The sequence below is a fragment of the Amaranthus tricolor genome, chromosome 2 (assembly GCF_026212465.1).
Source record: "Amaranthus tricolor cultivar Red isolate AtriRed21 chromosome 2, ASM2621246v1, whole genome shotgun sequence".
Classification (NCBI taxonomy): Eukaryota; Viridiplantae; Streptophyta; class Magnoliopsida; order Caryophyllales; family Amaranthaceae; genus Amaranthus; species Amaranthus tricolor.
Window position 1 is genome coordinate 38,958,975 of NC_080048.1, and position 15,307 is coordinate 38,974,281.

General features: G+C 32.5%; 1 protein-coding gene across 1 annotated transcript; it reads left to right on the top strand.

Annotated features, from left to right (window-relative positions):
• The first annotated feature begins 2,842 nt into the window (after positions 1–2,842).
• On the top strand, positions 2,843–14,604 carry LOC130806750 (uncharacterized). Its single transcript, XM_057671949.1, has 21 exons — positions 2,843–3,111; positions 4,657–5,211; positions 5,310–5,572; positions 5,682–5,816; positions 5,901–6,022; positions 6,205–6,369; positions 7,030–7,135; positions 7,400–7,505; positions 7,603–7,713; positions 9,226–9,389; positions 9,662–9,779; positions 10,078–10,302; positions 10,895–11,085; positions 11,172–11,339; positions 11,465–11,570; positions 12,012–12,149; positions 12,273–12,431; positions 12,797–13,003; positions 13,858–14,052; positions 14,127–14,198; positions 14,278–14,604. The coding sequence occupies exons 1-21, from the start codon at positions 3,064–3,066 to the stop codon at positions 14,434–14,436; spliced, it is 3,513 nt and encodes a 1,170-aa protein (XP_057527932.1). The 5' UTR covers positions 2,843–3,063; the 3' UTR covers positions 14,437–14,604.
• The last annotated feature ends 703 nt before the right edge of the window (positions 14,605–15,307 follow it).

Below are 15,307 nucleotides of genomic sequence, written 5' to 3' on the forward strand. Positions count from 1 at the left end.
TTTTTATCAAAATTATGTTGAATATTTAGTATATATTAAATTCTAACATAACATTAAGTATTATAAATAGTAGTGGAATAAAATATATTAAAAAAAACAAATTCAAAAAGGTTCAAAGGGTAGGACAAAAGGCAAATTGAAAAACCAAGTTAGCAGAAAAAACCGACTCGACTTTCTTGATGATGGGCTTAAAGCCGACTCGGCTTTAGGTACTGGAAAATGATTTTGGCCAACAGAATAAGTTGAGTCCGTTGTGATTTTACGTTTTCTTTGAATTCAGTACATTGGATTCCTTCTTTTATTCCACTTTATTTCTAATGTTACAAAGGCTTAATAGTGTGGAATAATGCTCATGAATATCAGTCATAATGGTATTGATTGATGGTCATTATTCTTTATAATCAATAGGTGATTGAATGTGCCATGACCCTTTGGCATACTTGAACTAGTATAAATAGGGGCTTGGGGAAGAATGTTAACACACCAATTTTCTGAACACAATCCTTAAATATCGCCACCCTTTTCATTTTATCGTCACCCCTATTTTAATGAATTGACGATATTGCCCCTGGACTACAATAATAATAATAATAATAATAATAATAATAATAACAATAATAATAATAATAATAATAAAAATAATAATAATAAAAATAATATTTAAAAATAATAATAATAATTAATAATAATAATAATAATAATAATAATAATAATAATAATCACAATAATAATAATAATAATAATAATAATAATAATAATAATAATAATAAGAATAACAATAATAATAATAATAATAATAATAATAATAATAATAAAAATAATAATAAAAATAATATTTTAAAAAAATAAAAATTAAAGGGGTGAGTCGCACAAAACCCGCGACTCACTCCTTTATATTTTTTTAATAAATTTTTAAAATATAATAATAATAATAATAATAATAATAATAATAATAATAATAATAATAATAATAATAATAATAATAATAATAATAATTATTATTATTATTATTATTATTATTATTATTATTATTATTATTATTGTTGTTGTTATTATTATTATTATTATTATTATTATTATTGTTATTATTATTATCATTATAATTAATAATAACAATAATAATAATAATAATAATAATAATAATAATAATAATAATAATAATAATAATATTTTAAAAAAATTAAAGGGGTGAGTCCAGGGGCATTTTCGTCATTTCATTGATATAGGGGTGGCGATAAAATGAAAAGGGTGACGATGTTTAGCAATACCCTTTTCTGAATTCTCTTGTCCTTGCTTTCTCTCTAGCTTGTGTTCTTTTAAAAAGAGTTATAAACTTCTTGTTAGAATTTTCCGAAGTTTATAATTCATCAAACACTTTGTTATTAAGTGACATACTCTAAGTACTAAGGGTGTGTTGTGTTGTTTGTATCTTGTTGTGAATTTCCAAGTCTAAACTCAAGTACTTTTGTGGTGAAAATATCACAAAAGGAAAGTGAGTACACGCCTACAACAGGTATCAAGTTTTTCGTTACAAAGATTATCTTCAAGTTTGTTCTTTGTTCTTTTTGTTTAAGTTTATTTTAGCCATCAACAAAGGAACATATAATTTCCCATATTGTAATTTGTATTTGTATTATTATTTGTAATAAACTAGAGATATTAAAAGTTAGAAATATTAATTTGTATACATGTTCTAAAAAGTATATCTATTTTGTATTTTGTATTCCATTGTATGTATGACAATTTGCTTGATCCATCACTAAAATGGAAAGCACTATGAATATGTGTTTGCAACACTTAAATAGCTTAGAAATTTGATAACTAATTATAGGTGTATAAATACTTTTCTTTTGTGATATTTCTTCCATATAATGCTTGGAAAAATTAAGTGAAATTTATAATGAGATATAAACAACCACAATAAACACTAGTACAAAGTGCATAGAATTAATGATCATGTGTTCAAGAAAATGATAAAATCAAAAACTATATAATGCCATGTTTGGGAACCATGATTTCATTTGAAAACTTGAAATTGACTCAAACTTATTGTTTGGCAAATTAAAATTGTTAAATTTGATCTTAAATTAGTTAAAATTGAAAATTTGAGAATTACTATCAAAACCTTGTCATTCTCAAATTCATCATTTATGATTTCATAATTAAAATTCATAATTTAAAATAAAATACTTATTCCCAAGCACTACATAAAGAGTTTATAAAGTTCTTTATATGTTTAAATGAAGATGGAAAAGAATAAGAAGAATTCATGAATTCTTATTTATTAGAACTATACTTCTGCTTCATGTGATTTCCTCTATTTATATAATTATATGCACGATTTCTATTCCTTGATTTCATGTTTAATAATCTCTGAAAATATTTTTCAAGATTGAAAGAATACATATACGCAACAAACATATTCATCCACCAAATAGAGTTTTCATTCATGAAAAGCATCATTCATTTGAGCTTGGTTTGCTTTGTTCGTTAAGTTCTTGCTTCATATGCTTTAAACCACTAAGACATACAGATTTAATACTTATTTTATTTCACTATACTCACAACGGATATCCTAACATATTCTAAATCTTTCCAACACAATATAATGACACTTTGTGTATAACTATAGTCTCACCCTCAATCACCCTCAAGGAGACGAAAGATAATGAGTCTCCTGTCTCTAGGATTAATATCTTAAAAGGCGAAAATATCAACTCAGTTGCAATAAAATTACTTTCCCTACTTTTAAATTCAATTTTTTTAAACCTCACCTCTTTTCTGAGCCTATTTAAAAGTCGAGAATAATTCAAATTTGTTAAAATAAAAAAAAAAATATAGTTGAACCACCTTCCAATGAAGAAAAGAAAAAAAGAAAGGGAAATTTAGTTGGTCACATTAAATTCAAACTAGCCGTTAGGCAGAGCGCTCCTGATCATGTATGTATCCCTACATCCTCACTACTCGGCTCACTCTCATTTCTGCATACCTGATATCATCATTGATCATCAATCGGAATCAAAATCAGAATCAAGCATAGCTTGAATTTTCTTCCACGAAAAAATGTTTGCTCATGGTTTGGATCAATCTGCCATGGAATGGATTAATAAGGTATTTTCTTTTTTTTATTATGATTTTGGTACTTTCTTAAGTTAGTATAGTTATATATATAGTGTATTCATTCCATTTTAATAATGATTTGTTTGCGAGTATAATTTGTTTTTGATTAACTTTTAGGGTTTCATGCTTGAGTAATGTACTCATTTTAAGATCTTATCAATTGTTAGCTGTCGGATTTGTATTTAAATTTTCAACAAATGCGAAATTGTTAGTGTTTACTGTAAGCAGCATTCAGTAAAATGAACCTTTGTAAGATTAAAATGGCAGGGAATAGATACTAGGAACGACTGTAATAAGATTAAGAATGCAGTGCCGGACATGGGCAGGAATAGATACAATTACAACCTCAATTTTAGGAGCGGTGCATTAGGGTTTTAGAGACCCATTGAAGTTTAGTGTTCTTAGTTGAGATATTTCTTATCCTTTCACCGGGAAGTTATACTTCGAGATTTAAAAAAAAAAAAAACTTGTACTACTTAGGGTGTGTTTGAGGATTAGTTAGGGCTTATTAGAGAAATAATGGTCAAATGGCAAAAGCTAATGGAAAAGCTACTCATATCAACTTTTTTATTTTAGCTTAAAGTTAACTTCGTAACATTTTAGCTTAAAGCCAACTTTTCATCTAGAATAAAGCTATTTACCAAACGAGTTTTTTTGGCTATTGACCTACGAACAAGCCAAAACCCAAAATCCAAGTAGACCTTGAATCACCAAGAAATAGAACATGAATGAATAGAATTTCTAAAAATACTCTTGTTTAAATACTAGGGTGTAAAATCGATCAATTTGTGATGGGGTGGGGGAGTATTTCAATGTTATACTCCTGCTTTGTTACAATTTGTTTTGGTAAAAGCAATCGTAGTTTTGAATTTTAGTATTAGTATAAGCCTTGGTTCATGCGGAGACTTGATCACGAGGAGGAATTTCTAATAGTGCTTGTGTTAAAGTCTTTGCTTTACTTTTAGTATGCGATTTTTCTGATGAACTCTTTGATTTGAATTTGCCTTGGCATCAACTTGGTTAATTTGGTTTGCCGGAGAGCTATTTTGATCATGAGGAGGAATTGTTGGATCCTCATGAGGCCAAAAATTTATAGTTCTTTGGTTTCAGTTTAAATGGACTATAGCAAAATGGTTAATTGAACCATGCGCACTTTTATTATTGTAAAGTGCAATGGTGTTTGCTATCAAGATTCAATTAGAAAGTAGAAGCGATTTCGTTGTTGTCACAACAACAAGATTTCAACCCTCACAATGGGAGTGGTATTGGGGTGATGGAACGTGAGAGGACATTTCGAAAAAATTTGATCATCATTGCTGAATTAACTGAGCTGCTGAAACTTGCATCACGTAAATTATGTAGTGGGGGGAAACAATTTTCTTTTTTTGCGATTAATTATGATTGTAAATTAATACTAATATAGATGTTTTTCTTTTTTTTTTTTGTGTTTTTAGGATGGTAAAATGAAACAATTGATCAATCCAACATATTCTTGTAAATTTAAATATTCAACTGTTTAATTCTTTGAACATGTAGGGGAAAGATGAAGTGATGGAAGCTGAACCTTCTTCACGGGAAAACTTTGAATATGGATTAATTTCTAGATCATCCCCATATCTTTGGAATGGAAGAAATTATTTGTCACCTAAAACTCTGCCATCTCTGAAGTTCCATTCTGGTTTGCTTGGCAAACATAGTATGTCTACTCTAGACTTGAGTGAATCTGATGAGCAGACTGTCAGTAATGATAGTGATGATGATGGTGATGAAAGTGTGGCTTCAGCACCGTATGATTTGGATAGTTATTATCCTGAACATGACCAAGAATTTTCACCGTACAATGATGTCAGTAATTGTGGGAAGCCCATTCTTTTTGACAATGAAGATACCATTAGTGTGCAAGGTAAACATGTTAGATGTCGACCTGGACTGTTGATCAACAGAGGATCATCTATGCTTAATCTCAAAGTTGAACTGCCGAACGCGACCAAAAGATACAGTGATGTTGGACTAGAGAAACAGAGGGAGTACTTTATGACTCCAGATAGTGGTGGTCACTCTCTTGTTAATGCTAACCCATATAGTGCACAGGTCCGAGTGAAAGTTTTACTTATTAATAACGCCAACAAAGTTTTCAGGTTTATTTGTTTAACATAATTTGATTATTTTGTGAATTTTATTCTTCATAGGATACTCCCATCAATCATAGCAGATTCTATGATTGTGGAGACTTAGGTACTCCGAGCGCTCCTCCAGTCGCAGCCGATGCCGAGATTGAATGTGAGCCAGAAGATGATGAGAGACATGAAACTGTTATGGATGATGCTACAATGAATGAACTCACCAGAAATGGACTGTACACAACTGGAGTTGGAGACTGTAATGAAGAGATTAAGCAAGGTTTATTAGAACCAAAAGCAGACACTTCAGAGGATGTTGATTTCCATGAGAAGTATTATACATTATCAGTTCTTTAACTTGCTGTTTTGTACCTTATCACTTTGCAGTCACTTTTGGTTTTCTCTTGCTCACGATCTTCGCTGACATAAAAAACGTTGCAGTGGACAAAATGCTTTGCAAATCCTTGTAGCATATGATGCCTGCATTCGACTATGCCTGCATGCGTGGGCAAATGGTTGTCCAGATGCACCCGAGTTCCTTCGTGATGAATGCCTTATCCTTCGGAAAGCTTTTGGGTGTGTGACCTTGTAATTATATTAGTTATGAACTTTAGTTGGTGTCACTCTGATCTTTTCTATTGTTTTCATGGAATGTAATAGGCTGAACAAGTTGCTACTGCATCCACAAGGTATGCAAACAGAAAAGGATGGGGTCTCTAAGAGCAGAGAAGAAACATGCTGTAGGAAGCAGGATATAGTAGTCAGCAAGATTAGGGTGGAAGGTAGGCTTATGTCATATTTTCTAATGGTGCTCAGTTCAAATGTCTTTGATTCCTTCTTTTAACTTACTTTTTATTGGTAAATTAGCTCCACTTTTAATACTCTGCGGAAAATTACTATTTACAGAATATCCTATCTTGATTAAAAGACTTTGAATAGTCATTTTGATGTCTTGTCATGGCAGTGAAAAAGCTACGCATTATACCAAGAAGAAAACTTAAGAGTTCATACTCTAGCCGAGGTTCACTATACATTCAAACAGGGGCAAAGTATGTGCGCCATGTTTCATCACTTGTGAAAACCAGCATCAATTCGCTCATGAACTCATCCTTATCGCTTACAAGTGAAGGTACGTATTGTCCAACAGGGGCGAAGCCAAGATTTTGAATTAAGGGGGGCCAAATAGTTGATATATTATATAAGCAAATTATTTACTATATATAAAAATTAGTTTAACTACGAAAATTTAAAATCATGTAGACTAAAATGAACTTGAATCATAGCAAAAATTATATTCAACAAATGGAGTTGACGCTTACCTAAAATTATCCCTTTTGAAAAAATAACCTAGTGTTTTTGAATCTATATATTCGCCTAGTAAGTCTAAAAATAACACTTTTAAAATTAAGATAACAAAAATATAAACCCACACACTAAAAAGGATGAATGTAAAATTATGAAAGATAAAGAGTAATGGATTATAACATAAATTCATTAGTTTATTAAAAAATAATAGTTGAAATTTGAATTTGATTCCTTAACCTTAAGTTACAGATGTGTTACTCCAACCATTGAGTTATAGTAATTTTTGTTATATTTTTGCTTTCTTTAAACTATATATAGCATATATTAGTAAGGGGCCCTTATGTAGCTTCGCCCTTGCTCTCCAGTACATGTAGTAAAATTAACATCATATTATTTCCTGAAAATATTCAATGAAAGAAACAAATATAGTAAATTTATGTTGTTTCTATGGATGGAACTCAAAAATACTGGACCATAATTTCAGAACCTATGTCATGCTTATTCCTTCTAAAGAGCTCCATGGAAGATTCTCAAATGGATGATGGTTCTGCAATATGCTTGCATCCAGGAACTGGTGATTACCATGATTTGTAAGTTTGATTGACCTTTCGTTCTTTAGTTCTTGCAAATATGACTCTTGTCCAATTATTTGCCCAAACCCCGAATCGGTATCATGTCATCCTTTGCATCAAAGCGTATCACACCATCCTCAAGTATTTTCATGTCTCACTTGTTGATACATTTTTGTAAGTTTCATTAGTAGTACTTCGAAATTCGAATCGTCATTGCCAATATAGTACAAGTGCAAATATAATCAACACCACTTGCATGTAAACCTGCTTCTTTGTTTCCAGCTTTCCGGAAAGTCAAGGGGATGCACTTTTGATTGAAGTTAGAGATTCAAAACAAATGACTCAAGGTCAAGCTATAATTCCACTTTCATTGATAGCTGAGAGCCAAGTATGTAGTTTCATATCCCTTTCAAAATGCAAACAATTCATTTCATTTGGTGCTTCATTTCTCCAAATGCGACTTGATACATTATCTTATCATACAGAGTGACAAAGTTCGATGGTGGCCAATCTACCATAGTGAACATGAATGCATTGGGAAGATCCAACTTTTTATTGCTAGTTCAGTTCCGGATGAGGAGGGTAAACATATGAAGGTCTGATTCTTATTACCAATATTCTCATCTATTTTGGATGTAGTTGTTTGATTCCCTTGTTGGTGATTTCCACACAGAACTTGTTTATCCCCCCTCTCTGTTTGTACCATTTCTAGTCTTGCTTCAATAAATAACTACTCAGAACATTTATAGTTTATGTTTCAGAACGGTTCTGATTACTTTGGAACTGTCATAGGTGGTACTGTCCGCCTCCCCCCTCCTCCAGCAAGAAAAATGGAAAAACCTTTTCTCAATGGTTACAAGATGTAATGATGTATTGAACTTAATAATTGGATGAGAAATTGGCATCAACCACAAAAACTGAACTCAATGCAGTGATTGCCTTAATCCTCACTAGCAGGGGCGAAGCTAGGATTTTTAATCTAGGAGGGGCCTAGTATCTTTCAACCTAGTAGATGACATAAAACCATCGTTTCACTATATTGGATATTTGAATATTGATTGTCATCCTATAAATATACAAACTGAATTAGAAAACTACTTTTTTAAAAAATAAGATTAGAAAAATACTTACTACTACTTTTTGAGTACTACTACTACTCAGTATAAGGCTTTCTAATAAAAAAACTTCCACAGCTTGTTTTGTAAATTGAGTGACCGCAAGTATCAATTTCTCCCTTGCTCATATTACTTTATAAATACTTCCTATGGATTTTATTAGTTGCTACAGTTGCTATAGCAACTACTGTTCCTCAACTGATCTTATTTGGTATATATTTCTCCATGTATAAACATAGTCAAGTGGGATCTTAATTGATTCGTCTTGATGCGTATTTTCATAATATTAACTTTATAGAATTTTTATCATATGAAATTAAAGATATTAAAGATTTAAATCGTGCATTGGATAGCGTGAAAAATAGAAGTGTAGCAACTATTAAAAACTAGAGGAAGTAATAAATAATAAGATATATTTAAGGTGAAAAAGTTGATTCAAAATTAAAGAAGACCATTAACAAAAAGTATGCAAACCCACATTTTAGAGTATTGAATAGTACAGTTTTAAAAGTAATAACTTGCCAAAGATTCAAACCCACAACCTTTTGATTCAAATGTACTGCTTTAACCATTGAGCTATTGGTGTTTTTATGACAAACTCTTTATACTATATATCATATAATAATTAGGGGGGCCAAGCTAAAAATACAAAGGGCCGCGTTTTTGGCCGCCCCCTAGCTTCGCCCCATTGGTGGTCATTTATGTTACTTATGTCCATTTATGTGAATACTAATTAGTAGAACACATAAGTTTGGTAGTTTAATGTTGTGTTCTTTTATCCTATTGTGGCTATTGGTCATTAGTTTACGTCTTTTAGTATTTTCTCCTTTAGAGCTTTCTTCTGCTTTTAGCCCTTTAAAGGCTTTACTAGCCATCGGCACATCATAGTTTTTTTCAGTTCCATACCTTTTGAGTACTTATAGGTAGGAGATGCTGAAAGGCTTCAAATGCTTTGCTTCATACTTTAACTTCCCTCTTGTAACCATGTTACAGACTAGTCCTGTTGTTGAAACTCTAGCATATGATATGTTGCTGGGAGCTGCAATGCGCGCACAAAACTTCCATTCTAGCAATCTATGTTTGTATGGTCCTTGGAAATGGTTGCTGAGTGAATTTGCAGACTATTATGGGGTATCTGAGTCTTACACAAAGCTAAGGTATTAAAATAGGTGAAATCTGTCACCTAATTTTTTTTGCATTGCTTAAATCTTATTGCTAACATTTTCTTCAAAATGCTAGTCTTTTTTCAATTTATGAATATCATAAAAAGGCTCTGAGTTCTTATTTGAATTTATTCAAACATGTATATGTAGTAGAAGAAAATATGTACATTGTAAAGGTGAAACAAAATTGTTTCATGATAATCTGCTCGTGTATCCAGATCCTAATGCTCATTGTAGATGTTTGCACCAACTAATTTTTGCTGTAGGTATCTCTTGTACGTCATGAAAGTTGCTACTCCTACCAAAGATTGCTTAGAGCTTGTACTGGATTTGCTTGTGCCTGTTGTAAAAGCTAGGGGAGAAAAAACGTTAAATAGGCAAGAGGTAAATCCCTTCAATAATCTTTTTACTAATTGTTTGTATTCCATAAAGCGTTCAGTTATCCAAGGGTTTAATGTCAGACTTCAAGTTTGTGCCGATGGTTGGAATGTTCAAGTCTGAATTATTGTCAAGTACTAGAGTCACAAAGTCACAACTTGACATCTTTTTATGAATTTACCTGCTATATGATTTTATATCTTTCGCATTTCATCTAATGGCAAAACATCTACATGGTAGAAAAAGTTTTAAACTACAACTGTACTGAGGTATATGCTTTCATTGATTGTTGGCCATCATACAGAAAAGCCTTTTGATGGAATGCGAAGTGCAAGTTGAGAGTCTCTTGGCAAATGTTTTTGAAAACTATAAGTCATTGGATGAGCACTCTGCCACGCATTTGTCGGATTCACTTATTTTGGTACCGCAGACTGCACCACTAGCTCTAGCTCCTGCGGTGCAAATATATACTCTTCTTCATGATATTCTTTCCGAAGGCGCACAATCAATCTTACAAAAGTATTTACAGGTAATAGTAAAAGTTTTCTTAGCTTGTTTCCCCCCTTTTTCTCCTATAGTACGTTGAATGTTGAAACATTTTTTCACTAACATCTCAAGTGAAATTGAGAATAATGCTTTGACAAATGATAAAATTATTATGGAGATTTGCTTCTATGTCAAATGTAATTCATTAATGCAACATTGGAGTAGTTAAAAACTGTTTTGTCCATTCTCAACGGAGCCGAAGATTTATAAGATCTTTGGTTTGGATTATAACGGACCTACTTAAGTAAAATGCACTTTTTTTTTTGTGTGTGAAGTTGCAAATAATGTTTTGGGCACATAGCTTTAGAGTTGAATTAAAAACAACCTCTTTGTTATTACAAGGGTAAGGTTGCATACATCTAACCTCCAAAACCTTTCCTAGGTGGCATAGGTGGAAGTCACATAATGACATTGTGAATTTTCGAGTAATGGAATGTTGTAATTCTCCAAAGCACATGTGTTAATTTCCTTTAGGTATGTTTACCAAAAAATTATTTTGATCACCATAAATCAATCAAATGTTGCTTAAATGCTGCATTTTCTCAGTAAATTCTTACCCTTTGCAAATATGCCAGACTGCAGCTCAGAAAAGGTGTCGAAGGCACATGCTAGAAGCAGATGAGTTCATGTCAAGCAACCCTGAGAATATCCTGACAGATCCTATATCCATCTCCACTGCATATATGAAGATGAAAAATCTTTGCATAAACATAGGCAAAGAAATCCTTGCGGACATCAAAATCAACAATCAACATATATTACCCAGGTATTGAGAATTCCGGCTGTATGGTTGTTTCAGAAGAATGCTTCAGTTTCCTGATACCTCTTTGGCTTTTTCTCTCATGTCATCAGTTCAATTGACCTGTCAAAGATCACCGCTACCATTTATAGCTCTGAATTGTCCAAGAGGTTGAAAAGGTTCCTTGCAGCATGTCCTCCATCTGGCCCTTTGCCTCATGTGAATAAACTTCTGGTTGCAACCTCTGATTTTGAGAGGGATCTTGAAACATGGAAACTAAGGTACAGAGTGGAATCATCAAAATTGAAAATCTGTTTTATTGGATTATGATAAACCAAGCTTGTACTGTTGGCTGCTACTAATAACTCAGCTTTAATTTCTTGAGCTAACCAATATTTCTTGACAGTCCTATTCAAGGTGGTGTGGACTCCAAGGATCTATTCCACAATTACATAATGGTGTGGGTACAAGAGATGCAGCTGGAATTGCTAGATCTCTGCAAGGCAGAAAAGGTATGCTGGCCTGCTGGCGTGTTTTTGCACATTCCATAGAATAACAAAAGTAGGCTTACCCAAACTGCGAATGTAACACCCGAATTTCCTCCCGTCCTTTAAGGTTTTGGTTTCGTTAAGGTTTCGTTAAGGGGTCGGAAATTCTGGGGTGTTACAGCGAATGTCATCGCGATTGTGGTAATGGTCACAATGTCGCATAAGCGCTTTTTGTGTTACAGCACGTTTTGCTGACATTGCAATGTGAATTGTGAACTTGTAATATATCCGCTTTATCATTGTAATTCAAGCATACTACAACATTTATTTAAACTAAAGCTTATAGTAGACGTTTTGAAACCTAATGACGTTAAGATAAGGATTATAATAGCTAGTAAGCCTAGTCCCTACTATTTTAGAATATTACTTTGTTAATATGTTTTCTAATTGACTTCACTTTTGCAGACACCATTTGTTGGGTTATCGACCAACCTTTCTACCTCACCATTTGCGGAGGATATGTATTCAAAGATAAAGGACATGTTAACTCAGTACGAGATAGTTATCAGCCGGTGGCCACATTACTCGTTAGTTTTGGAAAATGTAAGCGCACAATAAGTAGTGATAATCGTGCAAACTAGATGTAAATTGAAATTTTCATCTTTTATGTATCTATGAGCAGTACTCTCCAAATTTTTGTAAGTTTAACAAGCTGCCATTTTGAAGGCTGTTGCTGTTATTGAGAGAGCAATCTTAAAAGCATTGGAACGGCAGTATTGTGACATTTTGGCTCCATTGAAAGATAGCATACCGAAGAAGCTTGGTATGCAGGTTCAGAAGTTGGCCCGAAGACAGTCAGCGACACTTTATGTAGTCCCTAATCAAGTAAGTACCTGCACATGAAGTGCATCCATTTAAAGAATTCTCAGTTCTCTTATCATTGTATGGCTTAGAATATTTGGTCATATAGCAAATTATGAGTTTTTTGATTCACTTTGAGTATCTGAGAGCTTACGACTTTTTTAAGATGGACAAAACATCACAGAATGAAATACGTATATCATCTTCTACCTATTTTCATTTCCTTTCCATCTTCAATGCTGGACTTCCTAAATTATGCTGTGCCATTACTGTGTTTGTAGTTCATGATATATATTATGTATAGACTGTTCCAGTTTTTGCCTATACATGATGCCATTGGTCCAATCAACTTCAGTACTTAAATGTTTGTTCATATCAAAATCCAACAGTTAGGTACATTTCTCAACACTGTCAAAAGAATAGTTGAAGTTCTACATTCTCAAGTGGAGGATCTTTTAAAATCTTGGGCATCTTGTTTGCCCACAATTGGTGGTAAAAAGTTGTCCTCTGGAGAGCAGATGAATGGGATAGCTGTTTTGCTTAAGACAAAGTACAAAAATTATATGCAGGCTTTAGTGGTAAAACTTCATAGCAATGTAAGTATTTCCCATTTCAACATTTATTCACAATCAGTCTCATTTACACTGTAAAAGGACATAACTTAGTAGACACATCCTCAAAATTAAGAGAAAATACACCAGATTTTGTTAGGTTCTAAAAATACTTTCCCATGCTAAGATTCACATAAGTAGGATTCTGCTGCACTGTTTTTTTCGGCTTTGTATAAAATCCTCTAAACAATCATCCCATGCTGTCATGGCCTACATCGGATGGTGTCATAGGTATTGAAGCTTGTATTGAACTTACAAAAGCCTAAGCTCTGGCATGTTGATGGCGTACTCTATTACTCTTTACATCATAAGTCTATAACTGAAAGTGTACTTCTTTGGTATGTCCTAGTTTAAGATCGCTCTAGCATTAATTCTCCCCCCTCTTTGTTTGTCCCAACAATAGATAATTGGTTCATTAGTGATTTTTTGGTTGCTAAAATTAGTTCTGTTAGGCTGTTTATGTCACTAGTAAGCACGTTAAAGCACGAACTGAATGAAATTGAAGTTCTATTGAAGTTATAATTCATAAAACTTTAATTTTCATCCAGATCCGTGCTAGAATAGACATGTCGATGTAAATGGAGATATGTGTAACATATGGCTTCTTTAGAAAGTGTACAGTTTTTCGTTGTGGTAAGTGATAACAGACACAAGCGCGTTATTTGTCATTTTGGGTGCGATTGTGCGCATTGTTGGGAAAATATTATTCTTGGACATGAGCATTCCATCCAAACAACACAAGGACACAACTTTAGAGATTTAGCTTGCTAGTTAGCCTAAAAGTTATCACAGCATATTGTAAGAAAACATTGAATAATACTTTTCGATTACTACGACAGATACAAGCTAACAGAAACACACAACTGAAGCGGGTTTTGGAAGAAACACAAGACTCAGACAGTGAAGCTGAGGTCCGCGAAAGAATGCTAATGCTAAAATCGCAACTGATTGATTCTATATCCAATTTGCACGAGGTTTTCCCAAGTCAAATCTTCGTGGCAATTTGTCGAGGATTTTGGGATAGAATGGGTCAGGTATGAACTTTGATCGAATTCTTCCATATTCACAAACAATCATATTGGTAATATTAATCACTAGTACTCTTCAGATTGTATTAAGGTTTCTGGAGGGACGAAAAGAAAACCGAGTCTGGTACAGAGGATCATCTTACGCGCTTGGGGTAAGTCTCGTTTTTTCTGATAATAAAGTCCTATGTCATTAATAGTTGTACGATGTCTGATTTTCCGTAACTGTGGTAGATATTGGATGATATATTCGCGTCCCAGATGCAGCGTTTGCAAGGCAATGCTCTCCACGAGAAAGATATCGAGCCACCAAGGTCGGTGATGGAGGCTCGATCCATTCTGTGCAGAGATTCTCCAAATGTAACAAATTCATCTAATTACTTCTATGTCTAGCCCTTTTTTTCTGTTCTTGTATAGCTATATAAAAACATACTAATCCAACATATTTCTATTTTTAGCGTAAATAATAATATAAAGCTCCCTTTCCTTATGTATACTAACATTTACAAAAACAAAAATTGTTTGAACATTAATGAGATTTTTTAAAAAATTGTTTACTAATAGATATAGATTATTTAGTTCATAATCATAAATCATAAATAACAAATGTTAGATCTTTAATTCAAAAAAATCATAAAACAAAGTAAAAATAAGACACGTGTTAAAATCACACAAATTTGATAAAAACAAGTGTTAAAATCTCTTGGTAGCTTCTTCAATAAATAGATTCTACTAATAGATTAAGATTATTCAGACCGTTCCGACTTGGATTTCGGATCTCGTTGTAGATTCTTCTTAGTCTTGCCCACCTTGTAATTCAAAAAAAGAAAATTATTCAGACCATAATCATAAATCATAAATAAGAATACAATGTTAGAATCGTAATCTCAAAAGATTATGGAAACAAATTAAACAAAACTCGTAATAGGTTAACGAATTAATGGTAAGTATACAACCCAAGACGTATTACCCTATTGAATCCAGCTATTAATGATATCGGAATCCAGCCTTGATTGTCCATATTATCTTTCATATGTTTATCTCGCTGCAAATTACCATCACTGCTGTCAAAAAATAAATTAAATATAAGAAAATACTTCATACTCAATTGTTAGTATCGAAAATAAAATAAATAAATTTTTTTTTACGTTTTATCCATTATCTACTTGAAAAGCGTACAGATATTAATGAAAAATTATATAAAAAAACATCTTTATCACTATTTATTCCTAATAATCCAACGTTTAGTAAATGCAATCTAACA